The sequence below is a fragment of the Balaenoptera borealis genome (assembly GCF_965194805.1).
Source record: "Balaenoptera borealis genome assembly, chromosome: 17".
NCBI lineage: Eukaryota > Metazoa > Chordata > Mammalia > Artiodactyla > Balaenopteridae > Balaenoptera > Balaenoptera borealis.
The window spans coordinates 34885745-34900527 of record NC_138876.1 but is presented as its reverse complement, the minus strand read 5'-3'; the positions used below and the strand labels follow the sequence as shown (position 1 = coordinate 34900527).

The 14783-nt window shown below is 40.9% G+C and overlaps 1 protein-coding gene across 4 annotated transcripts in view; it reads left to right on the top strand.

The window, feature by feature from the left end:
• Window positions 1-14783, top strand: part of GRHL2 (grainyhead like transcription factor 2) — a 141128-nt gene that overhangs the window by 28538 nt on the left and 97807 nt on the right. For all 4 annotated transcript variants that reach the window (XM_082364331.1, XM_082364329.1, XM_082364328.1 and 1 more), the window contains exons 3-4: window positions 2326-2393; window positions 6797-7190. In XM_082364331.1, the coding sequence (XP_082220457.1) occupies window positions 2326-2393; window positions 6797-7190 (462 nt within the window). The remainder of the gene's footprint in view (window positions 1-2325; window positions 2394-6796; window positions 7191-14783) is intronic.

Here is a 14783-nt window from a genome sequence, read left to right as displayed (position 1 = left end):
GGCCCAGATGGGAGCAAACCCAAAGGTTTCCCTTTGTCACGTTGTGCCCAATACTGTAGGCTGACCAGGCTGCTCAGAGCTGGCATCAGTGCATCTTGGCAACACTAATGTTCACTTCCAGGAGTCTTTGGGAGTTACTAATACGTTTTAGTGTTTGGAATCCCTATTTCTTCTATTTCTTTGATTCTGCTTTTTGCAGGCCATTTTGATTGATTCAGTCATTCTTTCAACAAGAATTTAGTGAGGGCCTGCTACATTCCAGGCGCTTGGGACATAACCATGCACAAGGTGGACACTCATGGAGATTGTAGTCTAATCTTGGATATGGACCTTTAGATGGTTCTCGAAGTAAGCTCACAAGTTAGCTTAGAGAAGGCATGGGTAGGGTGGGGCAGGAGACTGGGGTACGTTCCAGGCAGAGAGGACTGGGTAATGGCTCTGCTGCAAGAAGGAGCATTGCATGGTCAGAGACGCAGTGTGGCTGTACACACAGCAGTGATGGGGGTGGCCCAAGTTGAGGCAGAAGAGATTTTGGAGGCCATGTTCCTGAGAATAACAGGAAGCATTGAAGAGTTTTAAGTAAGAGCATAGCGGGGTCAGACTTAAAGATCACTCTGGATCTTCTTAATGGATCCCGAATAGATTTGCAGGGGTTAAGTGAAGGAGAGGAGAGACCAGTTAGGCTGATGCCATAGCTCAGGTAAGAGATGTCGGGGGCTGAACCAGGAGGCAGGCATCCACAGGGAAGTTGATGGATTTGAGTCACACGGGATTTAGTGTAATGTCTTCGAGCTTCATCCATATTATAGCATGTATCAGAATTTCATCTTTAAGGCTGAATAATATCCCATTGTATGTATATATCACATTTTGTTTATCCATTCATCTGTAGATGGACATTTGGGTCATTTCCACTTTTTGGCTATTGTGAATAATGCTGCTATGAACATAGGTGTGCTGGGTATTAAAATTTTATGTTTATCTTTCATTTTCAGTAGATGATAGGAGCTATGTTTTATTCATTTCATTTCTGTCTAGCACTTAGTAATGCCTGCTACATTGTAGACCCTCATCATTGACATGTGAGTGAAGGACTTACAGTTGATTTACTTTATTTTTATTTAACAAATGCTTATAAATTCCCAGACACTCTAAGTGGCTTTAAAAAAATTAACTCATTTAATTTTACTAAACACCCTGTGAGGTATAGGACTACCATTATGCCTGTTTTACAGCTGAGGAAACTGAGGCAGAATTAGTAAGTGGTAGAGCTGAGATTTGAACCCAAACAATCAGGTCTAGGCCTGAACTCTTAGCCACCCTGCTATGTTGCCTCCCTTGCCCAGCTAGCTGGGCTTGCATACATATTCAGGTGAGTGGAAACTATCCATGAGGATTGCTAGTCCGGAAACCAGAAGAGAGATGCTTCTCATAAACACTCTCTTATGTCAAAATAGTGAAGGCTGTGTTTTGAGTGCAAAGGTGTTTGGCTAGAAGGAAGATCTGGAGATTTAGGAAAAAACAAAATCAAAAACAAAAACAGAAAAACCCAAAACATCCAACCAGCCAAACAAATGTAAACCCACTATTCATGTGTTTGAGAACTATGGTAGAGATAGGTAAGCAATCCTTAATGCGGTAGGGCAGTCAGTTGATGTTCAGAAACACAGCTGGTAGGGGTATCCCTTCTCTCAAGTAGCACTTTTTCAATAATCTTTCAGGTAATATGTTGGCATTGTGGTTGTGAAGTCAATAATAAAAGTGCATTAGAAGAAGAAGGGTGGAAGCCAGTTCGAGAGCTAGGGAGGGTAGGTAAAGGCTGGCCCACGTATTAGATGTTTCTCCCTCACTGGACAGTGCAGCCCCCTACCCAGTTTGCCCCCCTGCATGTCAGCACCTGGAGTCCCTCATCAGAGTGGAGGGTCAGTCCCTGTTCCTTAACGGGACACCTGTTGTAGCTCCAAGATGTTTTCTGTCTGCTCCAGAGCACAGATACTCTTACCCTTTCCCCTCATCCACTCCCAGCCAACGTGGGGAGGGCTCAGGAGGTGCTCAGGTCCAGCGAGAGAGAGTTGCCTGTGTCAGCAGGGCACAGCAGAATCAGGATTGCTGTGGCCCTACGCTGATGATCACCCTTTTGTGTCTGGTACACTGTCATTGCCAATCAGGCTACTTACCTTTAACCATCTCCTGGCCATTGCAAATTTGCCACCGTTCTCTGGAGAATGTTCCATTTCCTTTTCTTTGCTTATGCTGGTGTCAAGCTCTGCACGAGGTCACAGTTGCATCTATATAAGTCTGACTGATGGTTGGTGATGTTTTCAGGTTCCTCGAGACAAGAGGCTGCTGTCTGTAAGCAAAGCAAATGACAGCCAAGAAGACCAGGATAAAAGGTATGATAATATATACAGGAATATGCCTGACTCCCCAAAAAACTCTTTTGCTATGTTTTTTGAAAACAATAGTATTAAACTATAACTTTTGTTCTTGAGAGGATATGGGAGTCAAGAAGCTTAACGTCTGCTACCTGTTTTTGGAGTCTGGAACAAAACTGGATCTCTCAGGCGGGAGAGAAAATTGCATTTTTTGGTTTTGCAATTCTGCAAAGGGCCATCAGTATCTTCCAAGGGGGCTGCAAATCCCAAGAGTTAGAGGTGATATACAGGCAAGATAGCCTACTGCTGGCGTGAACTTTTCTGTCCGTCCAATGGGTGTATGACTGCGATGAGGCCCTTGAGGGAGTGAGGCATTTGAAGATCGTCTTTGATAAGGGAGAGAGGAAAGAGGCCAGGCTGATTTCAGTCCAGGGAGGAGCCGGTAGGGAGCCATGGGTGACAGAGGACACTGTCGGGTGCAGGGGCAGGAAAGATGTTAGGAGACCATAGGTCATACTCCTTTCCTTCACTGAATTAAGAACTAGTTGAAAACAAGAAACAGACAGATTGAAATTAAAAAGGAAAAAAAATCAATTTTATTTCTGATGCAGCTAATTAGAGAATGTGATTTTGAACCAGCAATTTGTAACATTTCAGTCCTGACTTAGATATGGCTGTTCATCTGGTCCCAAGCAGGACTTCAGGCCTCCCTGAAGGGACAGGCCACTGATGGCATGGCCGCGGTGACTGGAGTGTCCCCTTTCTTTGGCCAAGATGATCCAGACATAAAGGGGGACCCACAAGGGTCTGAACCACCTTGCTCAGCTACTTCTCCCAAACTCACCAATCAAATACATCTCTTCCCCTGCAGAGGGATGGAGAAGCCACAGTGCTTTTCTGTTGGGGGTTTTTCCACTTGGAAACATGAAGCCAGGAGAAATGAAGTCTCCTGCTAAAACACATGTCAGAATCTTTCCTGGCCTTGCTAGGAACTGCTTGTGACATTGTGATCTTGTCATACGACTAGCAGTGGGGGCCACCCCGCCAATCAGTGGCCCTGTGCTGTGTTATCACCTCTAAGGCACACCCCCAGCAGAAGATCAAGGCTGTCTGCATCTGATTTGTGGTTCCACAGGGATCTTCTGACGCTCTGTGCTGCTTTGGGGCCCTGGGCACTAGTGAGTAGCAGTGATGACAGGGAGAAAGAGGCTGATGCTCTCAGGTCCTTAAACTTTTCCTCCATCCAGCCAGCATTTATTAGGCTAAGCAAGTGCTGTCTCCCAAGTCCTATGCCAGTAATCACAGAAAAGTTGGGGGAGGCGTGGGGGGTGGAGGTGGGGAGGGGAACGAATCTAAGATGTGTGCTCTGTATGTATCATAATAGATAAAAGAGCCCATGTTTTGCTAAAGTATCTTTTAGCACAACATTAAAGACTGACGGCCACTCGTATTTTAAAGGCCATTTTTGTGATATCAATGGAGTGCCTTAAAAAAAAACTGGCAGTGAGGTATAGACAAACCACCTTGTATGGACTGATCATAACTTAGTAGACTTCCGGTTGAATGTAATTTGGAAGGATATCATTTGGTCTGCAATGTACTCATGAATTAAGGTGCCATGTGCTGACATGATATCATTACAAATGTTCGTATACAGAAGTCGCCACTTTGAAAAGTAATCTCAGTGTCATGACCCCAATTTTTTTAAAAGTATATTTCAATGAACCATTCTTAGCCTTGCATTTTTTTCTCACATTATAATGTTTGGTTCAATTTTAAATTCTATTGCAGGTGAGTCAGTATATCTCACCATAATTCTTACTTTGTTCTGATCACCCATTTTTTGGATGACTTCCAGAGTTCTCTGGCATCAGCTTTTAAAGTTGGTGCTGTTCTATAGAGGCACAGTTACACATTATAGGATGGTGCCGAGTCTGTTGTCCCCTCATCTCATGGTAGTGACGATTCAACTAGATTTGCACAACTCTATTAGTTTGCTTATTTATTTGTTTATAAGCACACCAAAAATATTTTGACTTGTGTTTCTTGTTTAGAATCCAAGTGTTTTGCATGAATTAAAGACTTAAGAAATTTGGACTGAAGTGGACTCTAAGTGTAGAGGAGTTGATTAATTTTGAATATTTTGGCAAAGCCAGTAAGACCGTGCTTGTGCAAAGCCCAGAAGTGCCGAAAGTGGATAATTGCTTTGGTAGCTAATGCACGTAGACCAACCGTCCTACACCCAACTTGCAAGACATTATCCACAAGTATTAGTAGTTACTCCTCCACAAAAGGGTCCCGTATCAAATGAGTTTGAGAAATTCTGGGTTACAGTTAAACAAGGAGAGGAACCCTTGGGGGCCTTTACTGTGTTCATGACTGTGACCCACCAGGGTGGTCTTGTTTAGGCAGTTTTTTTTTTTTTTTAATACTGATTTTATCATGGTCTCCTTTCTTTGAGGAACATGTATTAACATTCTATGCAATGTTCTCAGCAACAAGGTTTAGGAAATACTGATATAAGTGGGTGGTCTGGGTTTTGGCATCATCAGCTTACTGGGTTCAGATTAAAAATAATTTCTAAATTTTCACTGTGTCTTAGATACAGATTCATTGTATTGATTTAGCCATGAAAGCAGGTTATTACTTAAAGCCAGAATGTTTATAGACTCACGATTTTACTCTTTAAAGGATTTGTTTCTAGAATGATTTCTACAGGTCTGTGGCTGACTCAGAGAGGTCCAGGTATTTTTCTGTTGGCTTTGTTCATGTGGAGCCATTCTTTCCTCAAGCTTCACTTTGAAGTTTTATCTGAAAAATCAAAGCTAAAAATACCAAGTCCTGTTTGAGAGGCAAGCTCAGAGGCGAGTGGATTTCCTTTACAGAGAGGAGCCACGAGAGCTCAATTCTTGGAAGAACCAATTTTATTCAAATATTTCTCTCAATGAGAGATGGCTATAAGCCCCAGAAAGCACGTGCTAGTTTTAAAAAAACAGATATTGGGGATGGGGCTCCATGCAAAACGTGCATTTTCTCTCTATGTCATTCAGAATAATCTATAAATAAGTAAGAGGTGGCCTCAAATCTTACTGACCACAAGGACTTTGCTAGTAAAATCATTTTGCTATCAATAACGCTCTTTTCATAAGAAGTTTCTCTTTGCTTCTGCTCTCTCCCAGAATTCTATAGTATAGATGAAAGTATTTCATCTTATCCTGGCAAGAATTAATCTTCTAAATCCTTTCCTTTCTCTTTGTAGCACGGGAGGTCTGAGATCTGAGAGATCTTGTCTTACATCAGCCCAGTTACACCACTTCCTTAAGCCCTGGAAGTAATTCAGTGCTAAGGACATCAATGAGCTGATGTTATTTTTCAATTTAGTGAAAATATCCTAATGATAAATTCTCATTATATTATTTTTCCTGCAAGGAGTTTAGCCTGCAGAAGAGTGAAAAATATTCTTCCCACTCTCTTCCTTTAACTTATTATCCTGCTCCCCCCTTTTTAAAAAAAGCTACTTAAAATGTTTTCTTTTGAAAGCTTTCAAACATACCCATAAATAAAGATGATGGTATAATGAACCCCCAAATACCCATCCCATCCTCCAGGTTCAGCACTGATAACTTTGGGTTACACCTACTTAATCTTGACCTTTTCTTTCTTTCTTTCTTTCTTTTAAAATTTTTATTGCAATAGTATTCAAAATAAGTTCCTGGCTTACTTTATGTCATTTCACCTCTAACAACTTTTGATTTGTATCTCTAAATAAACAAAGACATTTTATTACCTAATCTCAAAATCATTATCACATCTAGGTGAATTAACAGTACTTCCTAACATCAGCTACCTCTCAGTTCATATTCAGTTGTCTCAAAAATCCCACTGCCTCATAAGTGCCTTTTTGGTTTTTTAGATCAGAATCCAGACAAGATCTGCTCATCCTATTTGATTGTTATGTCTCTTAAGTTTCTTAACCTAGAGCAAGTCTCCCACTTTTCTTTCTTTTTTCATGCCTCTGACTTATTGAAGAAACCAGGTCAGTAAGATGTGTGACATTCTGGTTTGTATGATTGTTTCTTTTCAGTGTTGTTTAAATTATTCTTCCAGCTCCTATATATCCTAAGAACTGGAAGCTAGATGTAAAGGCTTGCTTGATTTAGAGTCAGCTGTTTCTGGGGGGGGGGGGGGGCAATAGCACCTTCTAGGTGGCGCTCATTGCATGATACCAGGAGGTACATATGGGTAGCTGCCCTCCTTCTAGTGATACAAAGATTCGTTGCATTCCATTGTAAAGTTGGCCATCAGCTTTCCCCCTAATGCATTAGCATCCCCTGATTCTTGCTTACATCAGTTATTAGGAGTTGCAGAAGGGTGATGTTTCTAATTCTGTTCTGTTGCGGGGTGTGGGTTTAAACACACAGAAACTGTCTTGGCACCAGTGGAGCCCAGAGTAGTTTGAGTGGAGGAGAAAACCGAGTGCAGGTCCTAAAGACTGTTCCAGTGAACCTCTCCCTAAATCAAGACCACCTGGAGAATTCAAAACGGGAACAGTATAGCACGAACGTCTCTGAGAGCCCAGCCGTCGTCCCCATGGCGGGAATCACAGTGGTGAAGGCCGAAGATTTCACACCGGTGTTCACGGCCCCACCTGTGCTCTATCCCCGGGGAGATGGTGAGGAACAACGCGTGGTTATCTTTGAGCAGACTCAGTATGGCGTGCCGTCCGTGGCCAGCCATAGCGCCTACCTCAAGGATGATCAGCGCAGCACCCCGGACAGTACCTACAGCGAGAGCTTCAAAGACGGAAACACAGAGGTGAGTCCCCGGCTCTTACGTCAGCAGCTGGAACTGAAACCCAAAACCACCCAACTTGTTTTCTCTGTTTGCTTTTTAAGTGGGATGAGTGAATTCAACTGTGAGTTTAAGGTTTTGTTTGTTTTTTTAAACGTGTCTGCATCTTTCTTCGTAAACGGGTTTTATTAGACCATTGGCCTAGGTGTGTGGAGGAATATTTCCGTTTTCCTGCCTCTTAGATGACAGATTCCTTGACTGGTTTTAATTTTAGTCTTAAAATTAAATGTTTTGAAGAACAAAGGGCTGTTTGCGTGGAAATTTCCTACTTTGTAAAGTTTTCACTTTGACCTCTTCTAGTTTGTAACTTTCCAAATGGCAGCCAAAGATGTGGCCTGTCCATCACTTTTTAAAACAATATAACTCTTTAAAGACCTGGTCTGATTGAATACTCAAGAAAGAATTGGTATTATCAATAATCAAGTGTGTACATGTATGTGTACTTTGTACCTTACAAATAGATTCTATGTATTCTTCTCGTGTGCCCAAAGAACTTACAGAAGCAATGATCTTTGCTTGCTTGTTTGTTTTAAATTCACACGTTTTAAGGGCACAGTTTGAAAATTTTGGTAATTGTTTACAATTATGTAACCAACATCAGAATCAGTGGAAAGTTTCCTCATCCTAAAAGTTTGAATTTGAAGCCCTCCCCTCTCCTCTTGCTCACGGCAGACACTAATCTGCCTTCTGTCGCTATAGTTTTGCTTTTTCTAAAATTTCATATAAATGGAATGGTATAGAGTCTTGTATGAAAGTCTTCTTTCATTTAGCATAATCTTTTTGAGATTCATCTATGTTATTGCTTGTATTAATAATTTGTTTCTTAAATTGCTGAGTAGTATTCCATGGTAAGCACGTATCACAATTTATTCACCAGTTGGTGGACATTTGGTTGCTTCTAGGTTTTGGCTTCTAGGTTTTGGCTATTATGAATAATGCTGCTGTGGACATACGCTTTCATTTGTCTTGTGTAAATACCTAGGACTGCACTTGCTGGGTCATGTGGTAAATGTATGTGAAACACTGCTGACATTGTTTCAAGGTGGCTGGAACATTTTCATTCCCACCAGCAATACATGAGGGTTCCCCTTTTCCATATCCTTGCCCAAACTTGACATTGTCCGTCTTTTTAACTGTAGTTGTTTTAGTGCGTATGTGACTGTGTCTCATTGTGGTTTAAAATTGCATTTCTCTGGTGTCTAGTGATGTTGAATATTATTCCGTGTGTTTATTTGACCATTCCTATAACTTCTTTTGTGAAATGTCTGTTCAAATAATTTGCCCAATTTTTAAATTGGGTTATTTGTCTTCCTTTTGTTAGGTTGTAAGAGATCCTTAAATAGTGTAGCCCTTTATCAGTTATACGTTTTGCAGTTTGATAGCCGCTTTATTTTCTTAACTATGTTTTTCAAACAGCAACAATATTTAATCTTGATGAAGTCCAGTTAATCAATATTTTCCTCTTAGAGTTTATGCTTTTGATGTACAGTTTAAGAAGTCTTGGCCTAACCTAATGTCACAAAGATTTCTCTTGTTTTTTTTCTAGACATTTAATAGTTTTACCTCTTACGTGTAGGTTTATGATCCACTTTGAGATAATTTTTATATCTGGTGTTAGAGAAAGGTTGAGTCCCATTTTTTTCCCGCATTGATATCCAGTGTTCCAGCACCATTTGTTGAAAAGACAATATTCTTTCCATTTAATTGCCTTGGGATCTTTGTAGAACAACAATTGCTGATATAATTGTAGATCACCTCTCCAATTTTTGACCCAGAATATGTAATGGTTTTTTTCTTGTCTTTAGTTCAGGTCAGCTGCTTCAGCATTTAGAAGCAGTGCCTTTACATTTGAGTCGATGGTCACTGACGTCTCATTTTGCAGTCCACCTGGGTCAATAAAAGACAATGGCCGAAGGAGAAAACTTGTGGTTTCTTATTTCTTAAAGAGGAGTGACTGTGGTGGCAGTATACCAAATACTTGCAGCCTGATACCCATGTAGTTGCCAATGGGACAAAATTCAGCCACCTGAGGCTGAAAGTGTAACCCTAAATAATCATATTTTAAAATAATAAGCATTTCATGAGCACTTACTTTGTGCTGGGCATCATTCTAAGTGATCTATACTCATTTAATCCTCACAAAAACCCTATGAGGTACTATTATTGTTATCCGTGTTCTCCAGATGAGGATACCAAGGCACAGAAAGCATAAGAACACCCATGGTCGCACCGTAGTAAGTGGCAGAGATGGGACTTGCCACAAGCTGTCGGGCTCCAGGGCCAATGTCCTTAGCCGTCACCTCTACACTCAGAGACACTGTAGGACCTTCCAGTTCTTAGGAGCTCCATAACTGAACATAGTGCCTTGCTGAAATGTGTTTGTTTTTTTAAATGAGTGTTCTTTGTCTACGTTATTAGCTATTTCTCATCTTTCATGTGAGAATAAGAGGAACGAAAGGAACCAGCTCTCTGCAGCGTTGGGAGGGCCTCACAGTAGATAAGTCACACTAACAGCCCTTCTTTTCCTGGCCTGTCATTCCTGAGTGCCTGCTGTATTCTATGAAACTGGGGAATGAGCAAAGTGAGACACAATAAACCCCCTGCCTGTACCAGGCTTCTGTATTTCTTGGGTTCTGGTAGCTTTATATCAAACCTTCAATGTCCTTGTAATAAAAATATTATCTTAAAGTTTGCTTCTTTAGCTTCCTGTGTGGTGTGGCTTAAAAGAGTCAACAACCTGCTGCTGCTGCTTCTTTTTTTTTTTTTTCAAACTGAGCAAGGGATCTCGTAGGGTTTTGGGTATTGTTGAATATTTGATTTGCCCTCAAGCAGTCAGGGGTGCTTCTGTAGAGAAAAGCAAATCATTCCACATAGGAATGTGAGGTGCATACTTTTTCACTAAAGGGTTGCTACTGATCTTTTTCTCACACAGTGCAGAAATATTCCATTAGTCACAGAAGAGTCCGTGGATGTGGTCCAATGTCAACGGAACCATCATGCTATTTGGAGGATGTGTTATGAGTTGTGTTTGTGTTGTAGGTAAAGAGGCTTATGAAAGGAAGCAATTGTATTTGGGGTTTTATTTTGAAGTGGATGAGAAAGCAACTTACCAGAAACTAAGTGTGAAAATTATTTCCACCGAGTTTGATTTAGCTGCTCTCCTAGTCTTGGAAATCAGTGTTTACATTGCATATTATATTTTGATCTGATGTAAATTAAATGGAATGATCTATCATGATCTTTAGCCATGGCACTGTCAACTGGTTATAAGATCAGGTGAGCTCAGAGTGATTTCACCAAGTAAATTTCACTAAGGAAAATTTGTCTAAAACCTAGCACTTCCTTTAGGCAAACTACTAAAATGTCTACTACTTGTTGAATTAGCAAGTTTCATTTGCTATTAGAGATGGCTTCTTCTCTCTGTGTGTGTGTGTGTGTGTGTGTGTGTGTGTGTGTGTATAGTGATACCAGGGAAGGGAGCAGTTTGGTTCAACTGAGGCTAGTAGCATTAAAAAGTTCTTTAATGAATTTATTTTAGCTAATTTGGTTTATATTCTGTATCCTCTTTGTAGTAACATTTGGTAAATATTTGTTTATACTGGGTGTTAGGCATTGTGCTAGACGTGGGAGTAGAGGGCAGGAGGTGTGTCTTTGTTTCTGCGCTCTAGAAGGTTACTATCTATATAGCTGCTATTTATTGAGTACTACTGTGTGCCAGGCACTGTGGCTTACACACTTTATTTCTAATATTTACTGTACCACAATTCTGCAAGGAAGGTATTACTCTTCCCACTTTACAGATGAAAAAACAGAGATTCAGAGAGGTTATGAATGTGCCAAAGGTCACACAGCTAATAAGCAAAGAGTATAGTTGATAAATATAAAACAGGGTAGTATTAACACCTAGCATGTTTTTAGGAAACATGTAAACCTTGAGAGATGCAAGAAAGAGTTTTTATAGAAAAATCGTATGAATTGTCATCATAAGAATCAAAGTAGAAGAAAGAATTTGCTATTCTATACAACAATTTTGTATAAGTCAGTTAACATAAGTCTAACTGTACGAATGAAGGAACACCAGATCTCAGTGATTTGATACACTAAATGTTTATTTCTTGCTAATAATAATCTTGATAGATGTCTGCAGACCTGTCGTTTGATCAGGAAGCCAGGTTCCCTCCATCTTGTGACATTACCATCTCTATATGTGGCTTCAGGGTCATCCCAGCTGGGGAAGAGAGACCATGGAGACGGCACACTGAGTTGTAAATACTTTGACCTGGAAGTGATGCCGTTACCCTTGTTCACATTTCATTGGCTAGAACCAGTCACATGGTCTTAACTAACTGCAAGAGGGCTGAGAAGTCTAGTTTTCCCATTTAGTCCTCCCATGTGCTCAGGAACGAGAATGATTTATGAGTGAGCACCAGATATCTCTACCATGTATTTCATTATTTAGTCCCTGGTATGTTATTTGTCAAATGAACATAGTTTGCAGAGAATCCTGAAATAAAATCAAAGAATTATTATTTGTTATACCCAACAGACATATGATGGTTATATCCATTGATGTTATGTTCATCTGTACACTGATACTGGAAGTTACCCTGGATCTAAACCCTGTCCAACATGACTAATTTTTTTTTTTTTTAATTTTTTTTTATTTTAGAGTTTTCCTGTTTTTTTTTTTTTAAATTTTATTTATTATTTATTTTATCTTTAGCTGTGTTGGGTCTTCGTTTCTGTGCGAGGGCTTTCTCCAGTTGCGGCAAGCAGGGGCCACTCTTCATCGCGGTGCGCGGGCCTCTCATTATCGCGGCCTCTCCCGCTGCGGAGCACAGGCTCCAGACGCGCAGGCTCAGCAGTTGTGGCTCACAGGCCCAGCCGCTCCGCGGCATGTGGGATCCTCCCAGACCAGGGCCCGAACCCGTGTCCCCTGCATTGGCAGGCAGATTCCCAACCACTGTGCCACCAGGGAAGCCCAACATGACTAATTTTTAACTGATAGTTCATTTCCACAACAAACTTAAAGAATAAAATCTTAAAAATGTTGATTCAAGTACTGAAATGGAACATGGCTTCACTTTTGATTAGTGCAACCCATTTTGTTATTTTTATTTTAAACACATGATATAGTGCATATGGTACCACTAAAACTTCTATTATTTTATTAGTTTGTTTTTGCACCAAGCAAAATTTTGGAAAATCCTTAGCATACACATTTTATACTTGGGAAGGATTTAGGTTTCTCTATACATAGTCAAATTTTACGAGATTGGATGGCCTATTATTAGGTTCCTAGGGGCCATCTACCCAGCTCTTGAATAGAACGGCTCTGGAAATCCCCGTTCTGTTAAAGCTGTTACTTTGCAGCACCATTTGATGCTTTGATCACTGTTGTCTCTTGAAAATGCTCTTAGCTTTATGTCCGCAGCTTCGGTTATCATCTATGTCCTGAATACTTTTCACATTTTTTTTCTTCAGCCCATTTCTCCTCTCTGAGCTCCAGACCTTTATGTTCAACTGCCTATTTGACTCTCCACCAGCTCAAAATCTGACTTATAACCTTCCCTCATGTTCTCTGCTCTAGTGGAGTGGCACCCCCGTCCTTCTGGTTTCTCAAGCAACGAGGATTTTTTTCTTGATACTTTGCTCTCCGATAATCCCCATCTAAGTCATTATCAGTTCTATCAACTTCACTTTCTTAAATCTCTCTGAAATCATTTATCTCCATTCTACTTCCACCATACTGACCCAAGCTATCATTATCTCTGGCCTATAATACTGTCTGCTTTTGTACACTGTACCTGGGATGGTCTTTTCAGAATGCTAATCTGATCATGACACCCTCTCACTGAAATCCCATTGTTTATAGGATTAAGATCTAAATCTTTAACGGTGGGCTTCCCTGGTGGCGAAGTGGTTGAGAATCTGCCTGCCAATGCAGGGGACACGGGTTCGAGCCCTGGTCTGGGAAGATCCCACATGCCGCGGAGCAACTAGGCCCGTGAGCCACAATTACTGAGCCTGCGCGTCTGGAGCCTGTGCTCCGCAACAAGAGAGGCCGCGATAGTGAGAGGCCCGCGCACCGCGATGAAGAGTGGCCGCCACTTGCCGTAACTAGAGAAAGCCCTCGCACAGAAACGGACACCCAACACAGCCATAAATAAAAAATAAATAAATAAAATAAAATAAATTAATTTAAAAAAAATAAAAATAAAAAAAAAATCTTTAACGGGTTTACAAGGCCTTGCACGTTCTGTTTCTCCTCTGCCTTTCCCACCTCGTCTTGCACATCTTTCCCCTGGGTGCTTTCTGCTCTGAGCGTCATTCAGTTCTGTGAACCTGATATGCTCCCTCCTGCCTCAGGACCCATGTGCCTGCTACTCCATGTTTCAGAACTGTGCTGTGCAATACTGCAATCACTAGCCACATGTGGCTATTAAAATTGAATAAAATTAAAAATTCAATTCCTCAGTCCCACTATCTCCATTTTAAGTGCTCAAAAGATACATGTGGCTAGTGGCTACCATATTAGTGAAGATATAGAACACTTCCATCTTTGCATAAAGTTCTATTGGACAATGCTATTCTAGAATATTCTTTACTACCTTCCACACCCTTCCTCCTGTGTGACTTCCTCAAGGAAGCCTTCCCTGTCCTCTCCTTTCAGTTCCTAGTAAAGTCAGTTTTCTTTGTATCTAAGTTCACCAGCCAAAGACTACCATGAACACATCTGTAGTCAAAGTTACATTTATTTAGCCTGCTTCCGCAGGGGACCCTTAGGGACAACTCAGTAAGAGAGAGTTGGGAGGAGCTCTTGATAGTGTTTGGGCTTGTTCTGGATGAGTCAAGAAGAGATCATGGAAGTGACAACCAGCTCTGGATTTCGTATGTCAAGACGTTGGGGCAGTCTAGAAACTGGGTACCTCAGTCGTCATTGTTCAGGAGATGGGATGAACAAAGCAGGGCTGAGGATATCTTTGTCAAGAAAGCATCAATCCCGCAGAAGGGGGGATGTTACTCACTTTTGTAGCTGTGTTGTTGTCTTCTGGGGGTCTGTTGGGAGCATTGCTTATCTTCTGTTGGCCTTGTCTGTGTGCTATTGGAAGCAGGACATTCTGTTAGAACCATCAAGGCTGATTGTCAGTAGGACTGATTTTTACTTTCTCGGTGGTGATGTGCTCTCCTAGAGCTCTGTTGCTCTTCCTTAGAGTGCTTGCACACAGTTTGTACATTTTTAAATTAATGATTATTTGACTAATATTTTTCATCTACTAGATCGGAAGCTTCATGACAGCAGGAACTGCTTCTCTTTTTGTTCACTATGGTATCCATAGCACCTAGCACGGTGTCTGATGCAAAGTAGATGCTCAGCAAATATTTATTGAAAGAGTGGATGAATGAATAAATGAATCATAAGACCTAAAAAATTGGTGGCTGATCAAAGACATGGAATTATTTAGCTATATCTGATTTTACCACTGTTAAAGAATCATTGTCTTTTTGTAGTAGATTCTTAGCAGATGTCTCTTTCCTTCCACCCAAGGAAAAAAC